We start from the raw sequence: 19,684 nt of genomic DNA, 5'->3' as shown, positions 1-19,684 counted from the left end.
GAGGAAGTTCTGGAAAAGCACATGCAAAATGCCCAGTAGCAAATGACAGCATGGCTTGTTCTTACCTTTGCACATGTTGGTCTGCAGGTTCTTCCGGAGTGCTAGGTCCCTCAGACCCTGTCCTGCACCCTCTAACCCTAGGTGTTACCTTGTTCCTCACTCCCAGGCCCACGATGCCAGCAGGATGTAGATGAGTGTGCTGGCCCCTCACCCTGTGGCTCCCATGGTACCTGCACCAACCTGGCAGGGAGTTTCAGCTGTACCTGCCATGGGGGATACACTGGCTCTTCCTGCGATCAGGACATCAATGACTGTGACCCCAGTAAGTGCAGGGGATTTCTTGGGGGGGAGTGCTGCTCTAGGGAACACATTCTCCAAGGTTGAACTATGTGCCAGCACTGCATTTTCATTTCCTCTTCACAGCTCTCTTACGTTTCCCATTTTATTCATATGGGAACCGAGGCTCAAGGAGGTTAAGTGACTTGTCCAAGGTCATGCCATGAGTAAGGGGATGAGCTGGGCTTGGAGCATAGATCTGTCTGGCTCTGAAGCCTACGTACTGTCTCTGAGAGCAAATGAGTTAAGATTGTATGCAAAGTATGAGATAAAAGGCCCCAAGACAATTCTCCAGGAACGGGTCTGATAGACAAATAACACAAGCCACATATTCAATTTTAAGTTTTCTAGTAGCCACACTAAAAAATAAAAAACAGGTGATATTACATTTCATATATTTAAAATTTAATTTATGAAATAGAAAATAACCTATTTTATTTAACCCAATATATAAAAATATCATTTCAACATGTAATCAATATAAAAATTAATTAATGAGATTTAAAAATTTATTTATTTATTTTGTCATTTCTTTAGAGACGGAGTTTTGCTTTGTCACCTAGATTGGAGTGCAGTGGTGCCATCATAGGTCACTGCAGCCTCTAACTCCCAGGCTCAGGTGATCCTCCCACCTCAGCCTTCCTAGCAGCTAGGACCACAGGCATGTGCCACCATGCCCAGCGTCAATTCAGTCACAATTTCAAGGGCTCAATAGCCACATGTGTCTAGCAGCCACTGTACTGGCCAGCACAGGTCTGTGCGTGGCTCAGGAATTAGAGGAGGCACAACTAGCAGCATCTGCCTGGCAGCTCAAAGGAACCTTTTTGTTCTTCCAACACTCTTCGTCTTCCACATAGCTGAGGTTTCCTGATAGGCGAGGGGGTAAAGCCACAGAAGAGGACAGAATTTGATCCCTGTGACTATAGTGTCCCCTCCCAATTGAACTTGGTTTCCTCCTGAGCTCCACTCTATGCAAGGCATATCTGAGTCAGGCTGGGCTGATGGGCTGACCACCTTCCTCCTGCCCGCAGACCCCTGCCTCAATGGCGGCTCGTGTCAGGACGGCGTGGGCTCCTTCTCGTGCTCCTGCCTCCCTGGTTTCGCTGGCCCACGCTGTGCTCGCGACGTGGACGAGTGTCTTAGCAGCCCCTGCGGCCCGGGCACGTGCACCGACCACGTGGCCTCCTTCGCCTGCACCTGCCCGCCAGGCCATGGAGGCTTCCACTGCGAGCAGGACCTGCCCGACTGCAGCCCCAGGTGGGCGGGGCCTCTATTCCCATGGGGCCTGGGAAGGAGTGGGGGGAGAAGAAGGGGAGGGGGTCCTTGGTTTGGCACCCACTTCAGGACTCTGATGACAGATGGGGCTTGGAAGTCACTTTAGAGGGGGCGGAGCCTCCACTTGGCTCCCACCTTAGTGCTGAAGTACCCGGGCGTAAGGGTCAGAGAGTGGAAGATCCCCAATGCTACTAGGACCGAGAAGGGACAGCCAGGGCGGGGCCTGGGAGGGGGCAGGGCCTGACCCACCCTCCCCTGTATTCTCCTTCCCCTCCCCACCCCAGCTCCTGCTTCAATGGCGGGACCTGCGTGGACGGCGTGAACTCGTTCAGCTGCCTGTGCCGCCCTGGCTACACCGGCGCCCACTGCCAGTACGAGGCCGACCCCTGCCTCTCACGGCCCTGCCTGCACGGGGGCCTCTGCAGCGCCGCCCACCCTGGCTTCCGCTGCGCCTGCCCCGAGGGCTTCGTTGGCACCCAGTGCCAGGTGGGCGGAGTGACTGGGGCTCTGGGGGAGGAGCCTGGAGGGATGTTCCGGGTGGCAGCGCCTGCCCGGGACCGGAATGCGACACCGAAGGCTTTCCCTCCAGACGCTGGTGGACTGGTGCAGCAGCGCAACCTGTCAGAACGGAGGTCACTGTGTCCAGACCGGGGCCTACTGCCTTTGCCCTCTGGGGTGGAGCGGCCGCCTCTGTGACATCCGAAGCCTGCCCTGCAGGGAGGCCGCAGCCCAAATAGGTGAGGGGGTGGGGGGGTGAATGGCCCGGTGTGAGGGGCTCCCGGAGGGGGAGTGTGCATGTACCTCTTGCTGGTGTGAGCTTCATGAGGGTGTTCACAGAGCATATGGGCGTGGTGGCGTGGGTGGCTGAGTGTGTGTGACCATGTGACAACTGGCCAGGATGGTGTGTGTGTCTGTCACCATGAGACAGCTGGAATGGTGAGTGCAATGCGGTGTGTGACTGATCTGGTGTAAGCATCAAAGGCGTGTGTGTGTGTCAGGTGACTGAGATTCTGCCAGCTGGAAATGTGTGTCAATCCAGTGGAGTGTGGGTGAGCTCCTGGGGACTGATGCCAGCAGGGATGGTGGGTGATGTGTGTGATGTGGGCAGAAAGGGGTGTGTGGCTTCCTCTGCGCCTGATGCCACTCTCCTCTTTGCAGGGGTGCGGTTGGAACGGCTGTGTCAGGCGGGTGGGCAGTGCGTGGATGAGGACAACTCCCACTACTGCGTGTGCCCAGAGGGCCGTACCGGTAGCCACTGTGAGCAGGAGGTGGACCCCTGCTTGGCCCAGCCCTGCCAGCATGGGGGCACCTGCCGTGGCTACATGGGGGGCTATGTGTGTGAGGTAAGGGGGTGCCCCCCAGGGAGAGGGAAGAGGAGCTTGTCATGCTTGAGTGCATGTGGGCACATGTTTTTGTGTGTCTGTGGATATGTCTCTCTTTAGACATGTCTGGGTTTTTGCTTTTGTGACTCTGGATATATCTTCATGGGTGTCACTTTGGGTAGATATGGTTTGTGTCTGTCTGGGTTGGGTGTGCCTCTGTCTTCTGTTATTTCCAGGGTGCATATATATATATGTCTCTGTGTGTATCTGAGTGTACATCCCTGGTTGTGTGTGTCTAGGGGTGGATATCTGGCTGTTTTACCTGTGTGTTGGCATGTGTGTGTCCCTCGGCATTGGGTGTGTCTGAGTGTATGTGTCCTGCACACGGGGCATCTCTTGGTGTGTGCCCTTTCGTGCTGGGGTTCTCTGTGTCTTCACGGGGTGGGTCCAGGTGTGTCTGTGTCCCTCTGAGCTGATTGGATCCCTCTCTTGCCCCACTGAAGTGTCCTGCTGGCTACACTGGTGATGACTGTGAGGACGATGTGGACGAGTGTGCCTCCCAGCCCTGCCAGCATGGGGGCTCCTGCATTGACCTCGTGGCTCGATATCTCTGCTCCTGTCCCCCTGGGACGCTGGGTATGCCAGGGTCAGGGTTGGGAGACAGGCTGGGATCCTGAGTCTTCACCCCTTCTGACTACTCCCCCTTCCTTGCCCCAGGCGTGCTCTGTGAGATTAATGAGGATGACTGTGGCCCAGGTCCACCCCTGGACTCAGGCCCCCGGTGCCTACACAATGGCACCTGCGTCGACCTGGTGGGCGGCTTCCGCTGCACCTGTCCCCCAGGATACACCGGTTTGCGCTGTGAGGCGGACATCAATGAGTGTCGCTCAGGTGCCTGCCACGCAGCACACACCCGGGACTGCCTGCAGGACCCAGGTGGGGGTTTCCGCTGCCTTTGCCATGTCGGCTTCACAGGTAAGCCTGGGAGAGGGGGCTGGCTTGGGACTCTACCTGCCGGTCTTCCACTGGGATTGATCCACCTGCTCCTGCACGATCAGGTCCCCGCTGTCAGACCACCCTGTCTCCCTGTGAGTCCCAGCCATGCCAGCATGGAGGCCAGTGCCGTCCCAGCCCAGGCCCTGGGGGTGGGCTGTCCTTTGCTTGCCACTGTGTCCCGGTAGGTATGGGTGACGCCCTGTAGGGGAGGAGTGGGCGCCTGGTCTCCGGGGAGGATATGGCTTTAGAGGGGAAGAGGTAGAAGAGGAAGGGGTTCCTGGGAAATGCCGAAATTACCGGGATGTTTGAGGGGAAAGAGGCCGAGTTTGGTATTTGGGGGCGTGGCCTCCCGGGGAAGGCGGGGCTTATCTGCCAGGTGGGGCCTCCAGAGGAAGGGGGAGAGGTGGAGCGGAACTTGGGGAGCTTGGGGACTCAACCTTCCCAAGTGTTGACACCTCATTTTCCTTCTCTCTACTCCACCCTTGCTCCTCTTCCCCATTTTTCCGTTTCTTTTCCTCCTTCCCTCCCCTGCCCCTACCCCCTCTTTTCCCTGTCTCACACCGACCTCCAGCCATTCTGGGGTCCGCGTTGCGAGCGGGTGGCGCGCTCCTGCCGGGAGCTGCAGTGCCCGGTGGGCGTCCCCTGCCAGCAGACGGCCCGCGGGCCGCGCTGCGCCTGCCCCCCAGGGTTGTCCGGGCCCTCTTGCCGTGGCACCAGGGGGTCGCCGCCGGTGGTCTCCAACGCCAGCTGCGCGGCCGCCCCCTGTCTCCACGGGGGCACCTGCCGCCCCGCGCCACTCGTGCCCTTCCGCTGTGTCTGCGCGCCGGGCTGGACCGGGCCGCGCTGCGAGGCGCCCGCCGCGGAGCCCGAGGTCTCCGAGGAGACGCGGTGCCCGCGCGCCGCCTGCCAGGCCAAGCGCGGCGACAAGCGCTGCGACCGCGAGTGCAACAGCCCGGGCTGCGGCTGGGACGGCGGCGACTGCTCGCTGAGCGTGGGCGACCCCTGGCGGCAGTGCGAGGCGCTGCAGTGCTGGCGCCTCTTCAACAACAGCCGCTGCGACCCCGCCTGCAGCTCTCCAGCCTGCCTCTACGACAACTTCGACTGCCACGCCGGTGGCCGCGAGCGCGCCTGCAAGTGAGCCTGTCCATCCTATTGTCTGTGCATCCTTCCCCTCCAATCTGCCTGTCTGTCTGTCCGTCCTTGGGCTGTCTCTTGATGTGTCCATTCATTTGGGCCGTCTGTTTCTCCGTGTACCCCATCTGCTGCTCCCACGTGCCCTGCCTCTCTGTCAGTGAGCCCATGTGTCTGTCTGTCCCTCTGTCTGCTCTTCCATGTGCCCTGCCTTTCTGTTTTTCTGCCTGCCTATGCACTCCATTTGTCCCTCACTACGCCCTGTTTTTCTTTCTGTCCACCCATGAATTTCTTTTATTCCTCTACACACCCACCTGTCTGTCTGCACCCCTGCTTGTCCATCCTTGGACCTAATCTGTCCATCCATTTGTCTGTCCCTATGCCAGTCTGTTTGCCTGTGTGCCCCATCTGTCTGGCCATCTGTCCATCCCTGTGCCCCGCCTGTTCATCCATGTGCTTCTTCTGTCTATCCATACACCCATTTTTCTGCTGCTCTATGTGGCTGTCCTTCCGTCCATGTCCTGCCTATCCCTGCCTCTCCTCTGCCCTCTCTCTGTCTCTTCATGAGCCCTGTCTATCTGTTCCATGCAGTCTATCTTCTCATTCCTGTGCTCCACTCCTTCTGTCCCTGTGTGTACCCCTCTGCCCCCCTGAAATCTTCCCCCCCCTTTATTTCTGAATCCTCATCCTCCCCACTCTCCCCCTCGCTCACTCTGTTCCACCCACCTTGGCCTCTCTGCCGCTCTTCAGATACCCCAGGCTTGGTCCCATCTGAGGGCCTTTGCACTGACTGTTCCCACTGCCTGGAAAGCTCCTCCCTCACCTCCTTCAAGTCTTTGCTCAAATGGTGGCACCTTCTCAGTGAGCTCCTCCCCAGTCACCCCCCCCCCACTTCCTGCATTTTGTTTTTTTTCCTTAGCACTTAATTCCATTTAGTACTCTGTGCGTGTATGTTTATATTTAGCTTTTATTGATGAGTAATTGAAATGCTGTGTAGTCTACTCATCTCCTTTAACATCTGTCTCTACCCACTGGAATGCCAGCTCCATGCGGGCAGGGATTTGTGGCTGGGGCACAACCTTGGTGTCTACAGCAGTGCCTAGCACATGGCAGGCAGCCAGTTAATATAACTGATTTATTAATAGTTAGCCAGCAAAGGACTAGATTTGCAGAAAGCCTGACATATGCCAGTGCATTCTGGTCCCCTCTTGCAAGCATTGCTGGAGTCTTGTGCTGTATGCTGTGTGTGCACGGGGAGGTGTGGGAAGGGCATGGGCCCTCCCTGACCTCGCCCCTCTCTGTCCCCAGCCCGGTGTACGAGAAGTACTGCGCTGACCACTTTGCCGACGGCCGCTGCGACCAGGGCTGCAACACAGAGGAGTGCGGCTGGGATGGGCTGGACTGTGCCAGCGAGGTGCCAGCGCTGCTGGCCCGAGGCGTGCTGGTGCTCACGGTGCTGCTGCCCCCTGAGGAGCTCCTGCGCTCCAGCGCTGACTTCCTGCAGCGGCTCAGCGCCATCCTGCGCACCTCGCTGCGCTTCCGCCTGGACGCGCACGGCCAGGCCATGGTCTTCCCTTACCACCGACCCAGTCCCGACTCTGAGCCCCGGAGCCGTCGCGAGCTGGCCCCGGAGGTGATCGGGTGAGTGACTCCAGCTGGGGGAGCCGGGGAAGCCACCAGGCAGGGAAGGAGCGACACACCATTGATCCAGGTCTTGTGCTTGTCACTTCACTTAACGCATTTACCCTCTAGATGCCAGTAGCACCGCCCCCTAGTCGTGACAACCCAAAATGCGAGCAGATAGGAGCAAGTGTCCCTTGGTGGGGGGTTGGGGATGGGGGGAGCAGAATTGCCAGGTCTAGTGCTACCTCCTTCTGGAGAGGCAGGTGGTTTGGCAGTGGTTAAAGGTATGTGTGAGGTTTGTTTGTTTTTAAAGATATATAAAATAGCGTGTGGTGTGGTGGCGCAGGCCTGTAGTCCCAGCTACTTGGGAAGCTCAGGTGGGAGGATCACTTGACACTTGAGCCCAGGAATCTAGCCTGGGCAACACAGCGAGATTCCCATCTCTAAAAAAACAAATAACAAAACAACAACAAAAACAACAGCCCCCCACCCAACCCCAGAAGAAATGGAAAATGTAGAATTATCCCGCTGGTGGCCAGGTAGAGGACCAGAAGACCACAAGGGAGGTGTGGCCGTTGTTGAGGAGGAAGAGAAGGCCTGAGAGGGGTGGGACCCTGACCCAGAGAAGAGAGCTGGGTTTTAGAGATGGGTGGGGGGAGGGCAGGGTGGGGGGGATGGTGGAGGGTGGCTGATGTGCCAGTCCCTGGCTGAGGTGCTTGAATGATGGGGACATAGGGTGAAAAACCAGGGTTATTTTGGGGCTTCCAGGGTCTGAGGGATGTGGAGGCATTGGGAAGACTCCCCAGGAGGTAGCTGGGGGCTGAAGACATAATCAAGAAACAGGCAGGAGGATCTCTTGAGCCCAGGAGTTCCAGGCTGCAGTGAGCTATGATGGTGCCTCTGCACTCAAGCCCAGGCAACAGCGTGAGACCCTGTCTCAAAAAGGAAAGAAAAGGAAAGGAAAGGGGAAAGGAAAGGAAAGAGGAAGGAAAAGAAAAGAGGAAAGGAAAGGAAAAGAAAGGAGAGGAAAGGAGAGGAAAGAAGGAACCAGAGACATAGGAATTGAATCAGGGTATGTAGTACCGGAGTCCCAATGAAGGAGGGAATTTGGAGAAAGTGGGGGTCTTAAGCTGGACTCCTGAAAGCAGAGCCCAAGATGGGGATTCAGATTCATGTGATGTATTTGGGGGACAGAAGAGAAAAGAAGTAGTGAGGGAACAGGGTGGGGCAGGGGACAACTAGGAAGGAGGTAGCCCTAGCTGGAGACTGGCCGAAGTCTGATCCTATGGGGAGCCCTGGAGTGTAACAGCACCTCAGGGTTGGTTCCCACCTCGTGTACCTTGTATCTTAGCCAGTCACTTGCTGCGGGCTGCCCTAGGGAATGTAGCCTCCCAAGTGGTGCAGTCCCCATTTTGCTGAGAGCCCTGACTTCCGGTACCCACTGTGGGTCGTCCGGAGAAGGAGCAGCTGTCAGCTGTTAGAAGCCAACGCTTATAGCAGCTGGGAGATGAATGCAGCAGTCCAGTAAAGGGCTGCACTAAGAGCTTCCACCAGGATGGGTGAGGAAAGTTACTGAGATGTTGACGTAAAAACAATGTCCATTGGATTCATGGCTTGGGGGACACTGCTGGCCACAGAAAGATAGGTTTTGCGGGTGCACTGGGGTTGGACACCAGCTGGGAGCCAGGTGGACCATGGACACGTGGTGGGTGGAGATGGCTCTTCCGAGCCAAATGCTGGGGAGGGAGGGTGGGTATTTGTGCCAGGGGGTACATCAGGCAGCTGTTGAGCTCTCTGGTCCCTCCCTGCTGTCCTTGCAGCTCTGTAGTGATGCTGGAGATTGACAACCGGCTCTGCCTGCAGTCCCCCGAGAATGACCACTGCTTCCCTGACGCCCAAAGTGCGGCTGACTACCTGGGAGCGTTGTCAGCAGTGGAGCGCCTGGACTTCCCGTACCCACTGCGGGACGTGCGAGGTGCTGCCCCGCCCAGAGGGTGATGAGGGCGGAGCTGCGGGGGCACTGGAGGAGGGGTGGGGAGAAGGGGTGGTTGAAGCCCCAGCCCTGTGGCTGAAACCTCTCCTCAGTGGCTGAAGACTTGCCCCTGTGAATGAAGCCCTACCTCGTGGTTAAATCCTCCTCCCCTCCCCGCACGTCCTCCTCCCCGCTTGGCCCACCAGTGGTTGAGGCCCCACCCCGTGGCTGAAGCCCCGCCCCCATGGCCGAAGCCCTTCCCCCTGAAGCCTTGCCATGTGCTCCTGTGGCTGAAGCCCCGCCCCGTGGCCCAAGCCCCACCCCTGGCTGAAAACCCCGCCGTGTAGCTGAAGCCAGGCTCTCTGCTTCCCGCCTGCAGGAGAGCCGCTGGAGCCCCCGGAGCCAAGCGTGCCGCTGCTGCCCCTGCTGGCAGCAGGTGCCATCTTCCTGCTGATCATCCTCATCTTGGGCGTCATGGTGGCCCGGCGCAAGCGTGAGCACAGCACCCTCTGGTTCCCCGAGGGCTTTGCGCTGCACAAGGACGTGGCCGCGGGCCACAAGGGCCGACGGGAGCCGGTGGGCCAAGATGCTCTGGGCATGAAGTGAGGACCCTGCCTGCTCACCCCTGTTCCCAACCATGGGGACATTGTGAGCCCTGGACCCCAGCTTGACCTGACTCTGAGATGGAATCCCAACCTCGTCCTAGCTTCAGATTCCACCCTGGAACCTGGTGTTCAGTCCCCTGACCTCTGACTCCGTGGTCCCTGGGGATCGCCCCTAACTCCTGAGCCCGACCTTACTGTCCACGTCCCATTTCTCTGTGTCTTGACTCTGATCCCTGTGGCTTCTGACCCAAGACCCCTGATCCCAACTCCGGAGCCCTGACCTTACCTCTACGACCTGTGCTCTGACCCCACACCAAATCCTCCTTTTATGCTGGATACCTCCAGTGTCCCCTCTAACATCCCTACTTCCCACTGTCCTCACAGGAACATGGCCAAGGGCGAGAGTCTGATGGGGGAGGTGGCTGCAGACTGGATGGACACGGAGTGCCCAGAGGCTAAGCGACTAAAGGTGCTGCTCCTCCTATGACCTTGCCCTCAGGGTCCTGGGTGGGGTCCCCAGTGGTTAGTGGGAGAGCCCAGGAGAAGTCTCCACTCTCCCCACCTCCCTGGTCCTCATTGGTGACCTCCCTTTCTCCTTGCCATGGCTCTGTGGCCTCAGAGGGAGGAAGGAGATTTGCCATCAGGGCCCACAGGGTCCCTCTGGGTGAGTAGAAGTTTCTCTACCTCATCCTGCCCCTCTCTAGCCAGGCTTCTGCTCCCAGGCCAGCCTGGGTCTTCCTGGAGCGGACCCCTTGGTGCAGAGACAGCAACTTTGCCTTCTCTTTGTTAGTTCCGACTTTGTTCAGCATGCTCAGCCTGGAAGTGCTCCCAGCTAGTCCTGACTACCATTTCATATCTCGGAGCCACACCCATGGGCTCTGTATTAGTCAGCTAGGCATGCTGTAACAAATTCCACAGACTGGGTGGCTTAAACAAGAGAAATTTAGTTTCTCACAGTTCTGGAGGCTGGAAGTCCAAGATCAAGGTGCTGTTAGGGTTGGTTCCTGGTGAGGGCTCTTTTCCTGGCTTGCAAACAGCCACCTTCTTGTTGGGTCCTCACATGGCCTTTCCTCTGTGCCTCTGTGTATGCATGGAGGGGAGAGAGAGAGAGAGAGAGAGATCAACATCTGCTGTCTTTTCCAATTATATGTGTATTAAGTGTATCCTGTTAGACACGAGTCCTGTTGGCTTATGGCTCCACCTTTAATACCTTATTTAACCCCAGTTACCCCCTTAAAGACCCTGTCTCCAAATACAGAGAAGGTTAGGGTTTCAATATATGATTTTTAGAGGGGGCACAATTCCATTCATAACAGGCTCTTACTAGCATTACACGGGCACCTGCTGAATGTCTCTAATGCACGTAAAACATCTTATTTTACATTTTTGAGGATGCTGTAAAGTAGCTATTGACATGCACTTCGATTTACAACTGCCTTTCCTCTGTGTGTATTTTAATGTTTGTGAAATGGAGGCATCTGTATGTTACAATCGACAGCTGAAGGAATCTGTTGGGTCCAGACTCTTTTTCTTCCTTTCCCATCCCAAAGTGGGCATTAAAGTGTCGGTCCACTGTGCTTTGACTACATCTTAGCATTGTGGAGTGATGGCATCATATTGATTTTGCCAATGAGAAGCTTGCTCTAATGTGATTTGTCCAAGGCACACAGCTACTAAGGGGCAGGGTTGGAACTTGAACCTGCGTCAAATGCTGTCCCATCCTCTCTGACCCTTTCTGTTTAGCTGTGCATCACCTAGCTTTCCCCTTTCATGAAACTCAACTTCCCTGTCTTGGTCCTTAAGATCAGATCTCGCTTGATCAGGCTCTATGGCGTCCCAGAGCCCTCAAATCCCTAGGCAGGCTGGTTAAGAATATTCTATCCTGTTTTCATAATGTCTCTCGTGCCTTTTGAACGATGAATCTGAAATTGATCAAGCTCTTGCTAGAGGCCCAGGTGCTGGGCTTGCAAAGGTAGAGACGTAGGTTTGTGTGTGAGTGTTCAGTCCTGATCATGTTTGGGTACCAGGTGGGAATTCCATGTGATTATTATTGGTTGTTACATCACTTTCCAAATTAATGCTGGTCCTTGAAGGTTCCCCTTTTCACCTCTCTGTGTCTTTTTTAAAATTTAAAAATTAACATTTTTTTTCTTTTAGGGATAGGGTCTTGCTCTGTCATCCTAGGCTGGAGTGCAGTGGTGCAATCATAGCTCACTGCAGCCTCCAACTCTTAGGCTCAAGCAATCCTTTTGTCTCAGCCTTCTTAGTAGCTGCGACTACAGGGCATGTGCCACTGTGCAGGCTAATTTTTTAAAAAAACTTTTTCTTTTTTTAGAGCCAGAGTCTTGCTATGCTGCCAAGGCTATGTTTCTTTTACCAGTGATTTGTAATTCTCAGAGTCCAAGTTTTGTACCTCTTTTGTTAAATTTAATTCTAAACATTTTATTTTTCTTGATTCTGTTGTCAATGGAATTATTCTCTTAATTTCATTTTTGGTGTGTTCGTGTCCAGTGTGTGTGCTGACAGGTGCCACACTGTGTGCCTCTTTGTGGGTCACCCACTTTGGGCTTGCAGCCTCTCCTTTCTTCCAACCAGGATTGAAATCCCATTTCTACCTCTCAGTAGCTCCCTGAGCTCTGGCACATCCATTTCCCCATCTATAAAAAAAGCTAATTGTTAATGGTTTCCCAGGGCTATGTGTGCATCTCCATGAGACAAACCTGTAGGAATGCCCAGCCCTGTCCCTGGAAATATCTCTCCCCGTCTCCAAAGAGTGAGATCTGAGAACCTCTGTCCCTGTCCCTCCAGGTAGAGGAGCCCGGCATGGGGGCTGAGGAGGCTGTGGATTGCCGCCAATGGACTCAACACCACCTGGTTGCCGCTGACATCCGTGTGGCACCAGCCATGGCACTGACACCACCACAGGGTGATGCGGATACCGATGACATGGATGTCAATGTGCGAGGCCCAGGTCAGGGATGGTGCCCCCCCCCCCATAGGATGTCCCTTATCCAACTTGTGAGAGGTTACATCTGAGTCTGTGTTCTGGGGAGAACTGGGGCATGTTGGGACTTCTGTGTGTGTGTGTGTGTGTGTGTGTGTGTGTGTGTGTGTGTGTGTGTGTTAATCAAGACTCTTGGTTGTAAGTGACAAAAGCCCAACTCAAACTAGCTTAACTAAACCAAGGGATTTACTAAGTCATGTAACTGGAAGCAGCAGGCACATTTGGATCAGGCCTCAGTCTTTCTCTCTCTGCCCCTAGGTTCTGGTCTTACAAAACCTTCTCAACTGCTCCAGCAAAAGTCCCATAATGCATTCTGATTGGACAGACTAGGGTCACATGCTCATTCTTAGGCCAATCAGTGTGGCCAGGGGGCTGGAATATGCAGATTAACCAGGCCTAGCCCACATACCTGTCCTGGAGCCAGGGAGGGAATTGGGCTCTACCCAGGGCTTGAGGATGGAGAATGGGATGCATGTGGCTTCCTGAGGCAAACCAGGGCAAAGGGTCATGCAGAGCGTAGCAGGCTGCTTTGTCTGGACCCTGTTAAATCCATCTTTACCATGTTTCAGGGTGTTCCTGTCCTGGCTTTGTTTTGTTTTTGCCCCAAATGGCCTGCACTGTGGCTTGCTTTTGAAGTCCCTCTGTCTACTGGGGCCAGAAATGCCTAGGATTTTATGTCCCCAGGGGTGGCCCTTAGCTAGTGGATGCAGGAGTATGAAAGGAATGATTCCTTTTTCTTGAGCTGGATTATAACTCTGGGTACAACTCATGTTCCAGAGTCCCCTGCAGGGTCAGGCTGGAGTAACCCTTCGGGAATTTTCCCGAGGTTGTACACTTGCTTGACTCCCTTCCTTCCTTATCCTGTGTCCCCTGCTCCCTAGGAGTCCTGTAATAAATCACGTACCCAGGGATCCTCATTCTGGGTGTGGGTGTGCAGATGGGAGGATTTGTCACTCCTTCCTGCCCTCCTATGTCTTCCACTTGCTCCTAAAATGGTGCTGTTGATAATATTTGCTGGAAATACCCCTGTGCCCACCTCCCTGGTGACACACTCTCGTCCCTGCAGATGGCTTCACCCCGCTAATGCTGGCTTCCTTCTGTGGTGGGGCCCTGGAACCCATACCAACTGAGGAGGACGAAGCAGATGACACATCAGCTAGCATCATCTCGGACCTAATCTGCCAGGGGGCCCAGCTCGGGGCACGGACGGACCGCACAGGCGAGACTGCCCTGCACCTGGCTGCCCGCTATGCTCGGGCTGACGCCGCCAAGCGGCTGCTGGATGCTGGGGCGGACACTAACACCCAGGACCACTCAGGCCGAACCCCCCTGCACACGGCCGTCACCGCTGATGCCCAGGGAGTATTCCAGGTGAGACAGACCTACCCTTTGGACTTCAGAGCCAGGGCAGGCATGCCACACTTGGGTTCTGAGCTGCCTTTAAGAACTCATTTTTATGAGTTGGAAAATGGGGATATACCGGAGTACAGTATCTGACAAGTAATTGCTCCCCGGAGCTCATCAATTTCAGGAGTATGGGGGTTGGGGACTTCAGGGGAGTGAGGAGTACTCCTGACCCCTCTGTTCCTGCCATTACTCCTCTCTTTCTACTGTATCCTCTCTCTCTCTCCCAGATTCTTATCCGGAACCGTTCTACAGACCTGGATGCCCGCATGGCGGATGGTTCGACAGCACTGATCCTGGCAGCCCGTCTGGCAGTGGAGGGCATGGTGGAAGAGCTCATTGCGAGCCACGCTGATGTCAATGCTGTGGATGAGCTCGGTAGGTTGGCAGAGGAATTGTTGGGTGGAGGCTGAGGTGGTGTCACCTGGGCCCTGACTGTGGCATTGGTGTGAACTCACACCCACATTGGGACCCAGTCACAGAAGCTCATGCACACATAACCGTGCTCCAATATGGACTTACACTGTCATGCAAGGCAGGCCCCCTAGCCCTTAGGGTGCCTCAGGGACTTAGAAAAAGGCACCCTTCCCCAAGACATTTCATTTCCATCTGCTTCATCAGAACTCAATCTACTGCCACCTGCTGGGCAGTTGTAATAATTTTGCAAAGTGGCCAAATCTACATGTGATGGCAGCTCCGTGGAGGTGTCTTGCTTGCACAGAGCCCATGTGTGCAGATTCACAGCACTCTGTCTTCAGGTCCAGAGGGCCTCACACAGCCATAGACATACTCAGATGCTCACAGCAATTTGGAGCAGGTGTTCTTAGCTTCAGGACCATAGGGTTGGATAATTCTTTTATGTTATTTTATTTATTTTTTGACTTTTTACTCACCACTATATTAGCAAGGAGGGGTTAGAGAATTCTTTGTTGTGGCGAGCTGTCCTATGCATTGTAAGATGCCGAGCAGTATCTCTGACCTCAACCCCACTAGATGTCAGTAGCATCCCACCCCCTAGTTGTGACAGCCCAAAATATTTCCAGACATTGCTGAATGCCCCTGGGGGGAGAATCACCCCTGGTTGAGAACCTCAGCTCCAGAGCAGGGCTGGTGCATAGGACTTTGTGTGATGATTGAAATGTTCTCTGCACTGTTCCAATATGGTAGCCACTGGCCACATGTGATGGCCGTTGAGCACTTGAAATGTGGCTGGGGCAAATGAAGAACGAAATATTTTAGTTTATGTAATTTTTTTGTCTTTTTTAAAAACATAGCTTTGTTGAGATATAATTCACATACTATACAATTCATTCACTTAAAGTGTAAAATTCAGTGGTTTTTAGTATAATCACAGAATTGTGCAACTATTACCACAATCAACTTAGAATATTTTCATCACCTGCAAAAGAAGCTATCACCCTTTAGTCACAATCTGCCAATCACCTCATCTCTCCAGCCCTGTGCAACCACTGGTCTATTTTCTGTCTTTATGGGTTTGCCTGTTCTGGACATTTTGTATAATGGAATCAGTCCTTTTGTGTCTGGCTTCTGTCATCAGCATCATGTTTTCAAGGTTCACTAATGTTGTAGCATGTCCCCGTACTTCATTTTTTAATGGCTAAATAATGTTCCATTGTATGGATAGACCACATTTCATTTATCCATTCATTCATCATTGATAGACATTTGGGATTTTTCCCTTTTGGCTTTTGTGAACATTCATGTACAAGTTTTTGTCTGCACACCTGGTTTCAGCTCTTTGGGGGTAGATAGCTAGGAGTGGAATTGCTGAGTCCTGGTAACTCTACGTTTAACCGTTTGAGGAACTGCTAGACTGTTTTTCACAGTGGCTGCACTAATTTACATTCCACCAACAATGTATGACAGTTCCAATATGTCCGTATCCTTGTCAACACTTGTTATTATCTGTCTTTTTTGATTATAGTCTTCCTAGGGTGGCTAGGAATTGTACTGTGATATATCTCAGTGTGGTTCTGATTTACATTCCCTTGATGGCTAATGATGTTGAACATCTTTTCCTGTGCTTCTTGGCCATTTATATATCTTCTTTGGAGAAATGTCTATGCAGATCATTTGCCCATTTTAAAATTGGGTTATTTGTCTTTTTATCATTGAGTTGTAAGAGTTCTTTATGTATTTTAGACATAAGTCCCCAATCCCTAATTGCATATGTGATTTTATAAATGTTTTCTCCCATTTTGTAGGTTTTCTTTTCATTTTTTTGATTGTGTCCTTAGAAGCCCAAAAGTCTTAATTTTGATGATGTCTAATTTATCTATTTTGTTGTTAATGTGGCTTGTGTTTTTGGTGTCATATCTAAGAATCTGTGCCTAATTCAAAGTCATGAAGATTTACTACTATGTTTTCTTTTCTTCTATATATATATGATATATATATATATATATATGTAATTTTTTTTTTTTGAGATGAGGTCTTGCTCTGTCACCCAGGCTGGCGTACAGTGGCCTGATCATAGCTTACTGTAATTTTGAACTAGGCTCAAGTGATCCTCCTGCTTCTGCCTCCCGAGTAGCTAGGACTACAGACACACACCACCATGCCTGGCTAATCTAAGCAAATTTTTTTTTTTTAGAGAGATGGGAGCTTGCTATGTTGCCCAGACTGGTCTCAAACTCCTTGCTTCAAGTGATTCCCCCACCTCAGTTTCTCAAAGCACTGGGATTACAGGCATAAGCCACCATGCCTGGCTAGATGTTTCATAGTTTGAGCTCTTACATAGGTCTCGGATCCATTTTGAGGTCATTTGTGTATATGGTGTGAGGTAGGGGTCCAACTCCATTCTTTTGTATGTGGAGATCCAGTTGTTCCAGCATCATTAGTTGAAAAGACTGTTTGTTCCCTCATTGAATGGTCCTGGCACCTATTTTAATTTAAATATAAAGAACTGCACGTGATTAGTGGCTACTGCATTGCACAGCACAGCTCTAGGTTCAACCGAGTGAGTCCACAAACTGCCCCCTGTGTATGGAGAATCACTTGTGTGCATAAATACACACACACACACACACACACACACACACACACACACACAAACACACACACGGAGTGCCCCCCACCCTTGGACAGAAAGAATCATTCTACAGATCTGCCCACACATAGACCCAAATGCAGGTGCTTGGATATTCACAGTAGACCTGCCCTCTCTCCCCACAGGCCATATTATAGACAATTCCCAGCCTCCCTGCCATGGGGGGCCTGGAACATGAGCTCGGTCCTGACCTTCCCTCCTTACCCCCCCAGGGAAATCAGCCTTACACTGGGCCGCAGCTGTGAACAATGTGGAGGCCACCTTGGCCCTGCTCAAAAATGGAGCCAACAAGGACATGCAGGACAGCAAGGTGAGCCCTGGCCCTCGGTCCACCTGGGTGTCATTACTGGCACAGCCCCCTGCAGGTGGCAGAGAGCAGGGTAAGGTAAGGCTGGTGGGGACATTTGCTCTGCCAGCTTTCAGGGGTGGGATTTGGGGCACAGAGGCTCTGACAGTGGATCAGGGGGGAGGAAGTTTGTGGCAGTTGCTGTGTGACCTTGGGCAAGTTGCTTAACTTCTCTGAACTTCTTCTCTGAACCTCAGAGTCCTCATCTGTGAAGTGGGGAAGCAATGGTACCCACTTCATTGCATCTCCTGAGAGTTCAGTGGGCTAATGCATTTGTAAAGTGCTTAGCAGGTCCTCAGTAAGAGGTAACTATTATGATCATTGTTTAAAAATTCTCTCAAGGTGGTATTATGGAACCTCCTTTTGCAAAAGGGAAAGGTGAGGTGTACAAGGGCAGATTCTGTCCGTATTTAAAATTTCAATTTTTTTTTTTTTTAAAGACAGAGTCTTGCTCTGTTGCCTGGGCTAGAGTGCAGTGGCATCATCATAGCTCACTGCAGCCTCAAACTGCTTGGCTCAAGTAATCCTCCCACCTCAGCTTCCCAAGTAGCTGGGACTACAGGTGTATGCACCATTGTACATGGCTAATTTTTCTTATTTTTTGGTAGAGACAGGGTCTCACTATGTTGCCCAGGCTGGTCTTGAACTCCTAAACTCAAGCAATCCTCCTGCCTTGGCCTCCCAGAGTGCTAGGGTTACAAGCATGAGCCACCGTGCCCAGCCTAAAATTTCAATATTTTATTCATTATGGCTTTTTTTTTGCATTAATCTTACTTTTTTAAAGAAACGTATTAAAATATTACTTACTTTGATGACTGAGGTTTTTGGTGCCCCCATAAACTTTGTGCCTAAGGTGAGCACCTCACTTGACTCACTGTAGTCCTGGCTCTGGGGCCTGGCACTTAGTAGATGCTAGATAAATGTGATTTAAAGGAAAGATCTTGCCCAGGTTCCCCCAGCACAGCCAGGATTTAACCCAGGTCTGTGGACAGACTCTTAGCTCTGAGTTCCCTCAGAGGCTGGAAGATCTTGCTGATGCTGGGCAGGGTGACCCTGACATTTGTGGGTTCTGGACCCCCTAGGAGGAGACCCCGCTGTTCCTGGCTGCCCGTGAGGGCAGCTACGAGGCTGCCAAGCTGCTTTTGGACCACTTTGCCAACCGTGAGATCACTGACCACCTGGACAGGCTGCCACGGGATGTGGCCCAGGAGCGGCTGCACCAGGACATCGTGCGCTTGCTAGACCAGCCCAGTGGGCCCCGCAGCCCCCCTGGGCCCCACGGCCTGGGGCCCCTGCTCTGCCCACCTGGGGCCTTCCTCCCGGGCTTCAAAGCGGCACAACCGGGGGCCAAGAAGAGCCGGAGGCCCACTGGGAAGGCGGGGCTGGGGCCGCAGGGGGCCCGAGGGCGGGGCAAGAAGCTGACTCTGGCCTGCCCAGTCCCCCTGGCTGATAGCTCGGTGACACTGTCGCCCGTGGACTCGCTGGACTCCCCGCGGCCCTTTGGTGGGCCCCCTGCTTCCCCTGGTGGCTTCCCCCTTGAGGGTCCCTATGCAACGGCCACCGCCACGGCAGTGTCTCTGGCACAGCTCGGTGGTGCGGCCCGGGCGGGTCTGGGGCGCCAGCCCCCCGGGGGCTGCGTGCTCAGCCTGGGCCTGCTGAACCCTGTGGCCGTGCCCCTCGACTGGGCCCGGCTGCCCCCACCTGCCCCACCAGGCCCCTCGTTCCTGCTGCCGCTGGCCCCAGGACCTCAGCTGCTCAACCCAGGGACCCCCGTCTCTCCCCAGGAGCGGCCCCCCGCCCTACCTGGCAGCCCCAGGACATGGCGAGGAGTACCTGGCAGCTGGGGCTCATGGCAGCCCCCCCAAGGCCCGCTTCCTGCGGGTCCCGAGCGAGCATCCTTACCTGACCCCATCCCCCGAGTCTCCCGAGCACTGGGCCAGCCCATCGCCTCCCTCCATCTCAGACTGGTCCGACTCCACGCCCAGCCCGGCCAATGCCACGGTGGCCACGGCCACAACCACTGGGGCACTGCCTGCTCAGCCACTCCCCTTATCTGTCCCCAGCTCGCTCGCTCAGGCCCAGACCCAGCTGGGGCCCCAGCCGGAAGTCACCCCCAAGAGGCAGGTGTTGGCCTGAGACACTCCTTGGTTCCTGGATCTTGGGGGGCTGAAGAGACATCCCATCCTGATTCTTTTCTCTCTCCTTTCCTTTTAGTCTTTTAATTCTCTTCTCTCACTGTCTCCACCAATCCTCCTGCACCTTTGCCTCGCAGTGTGACCAAGACAGGTCACCAGCCCAGGGCTTCAGTCTTCCTTTATTTATAAATGGGTGGGAACCCCCCTTGCCTCCTCCCTCCCCAGAGTTCTCTCTTCCCTTCTTCCTTTCCTGCCTCTTGGCCTCATTTCCTCACACTCTGACATGAGTGAATTATTATTATTTTCCTTCCTTTTTTTTTTTACATTTTGTATAGAAACAAATTCATTTAAACAAACTTATTATTATTATTATTTTTTACAAAATATATATATGGAGATGCTCCCTTCCCCCTCTGAACCCCCCAGTGCCCCTGTGGGGCTGAGTCTGTGGGCCCATTCGGCCAA

The 19,684-nt window shown here is 53.7% G+C and overlaps 1 protein-coding gene across 1 annotated transcript in view; it reads left to right on the top strand.

Moving 5' to 3' along the window:
* Positions 1–19,309, top strand: part of NOTCH3 (notch receptor 3) — a 31,135-nt gene extending 11,826 nt beyond the window's left edge. The window contains 19 exon segments of the mRNA XM_045549459.1: positions 167–322; positions 1,368–1,593; positions 1,896–2,097; positions 2,201–2,348; positions 2,770–2,954; positions 3,437–3,569; positions 3,651–3,908; positions 3,992–4,110; positions 4,501–5,063; positions 6,369–6,701; positions 8,504–8,658; positions 9,035–9,257; positions 9,645–9,729; positions 12,069–12,231; positions 13,331–13,635; positions 13,899–14,046; positions 16,951–17,048; positions 18,167–18,874; positions 18,876–19,309. Coding sequence (XP_045405415.1) covers positions 167–322; positions 1,368–1,593; positions 1,896–2,097; positions 2,201–2,348; positions 2,770–2,954; positions 3,437–3,569; positions 3,651–3,908; positions 3,992–4,110; positions 4,501–5,063; positions 6,369–6,701; positions 8,504–8,658; positions 9,035–9,257; positions 9,645–9,729; positions 12,069–12,231; positions 13,331–13,635; positions 13,899–14,046; positions 16,951–17,048; positions 18,167–18,874; positions 18,876–19,220 — 4,553 coding nt within the window. The 3' untranslated portion in view covers positions 19,221–19,309.
* The last annotated feature ends 375 nt before the right edge of the window (positions 19,310–19,684 follow it).

The sequence above is a fragment of the Lemur catta genome, chromosome 1, assembly GCF_020740605.2.
Source record: "Lemur catta isolate mLemCat1 chromosome 1, mLemCat1.pri, whole genome shotgun sequence".
Classification (NCBI taxonomy): domain Eukaryota; kingdom Metazoa; phylum Chordata; class Mammalia; order Primates; family Lemuridae; genus Lemur; species Lemur catta.
This window is presented reverse-complemented; position numbering and strand designations above follow the sequence as displayed.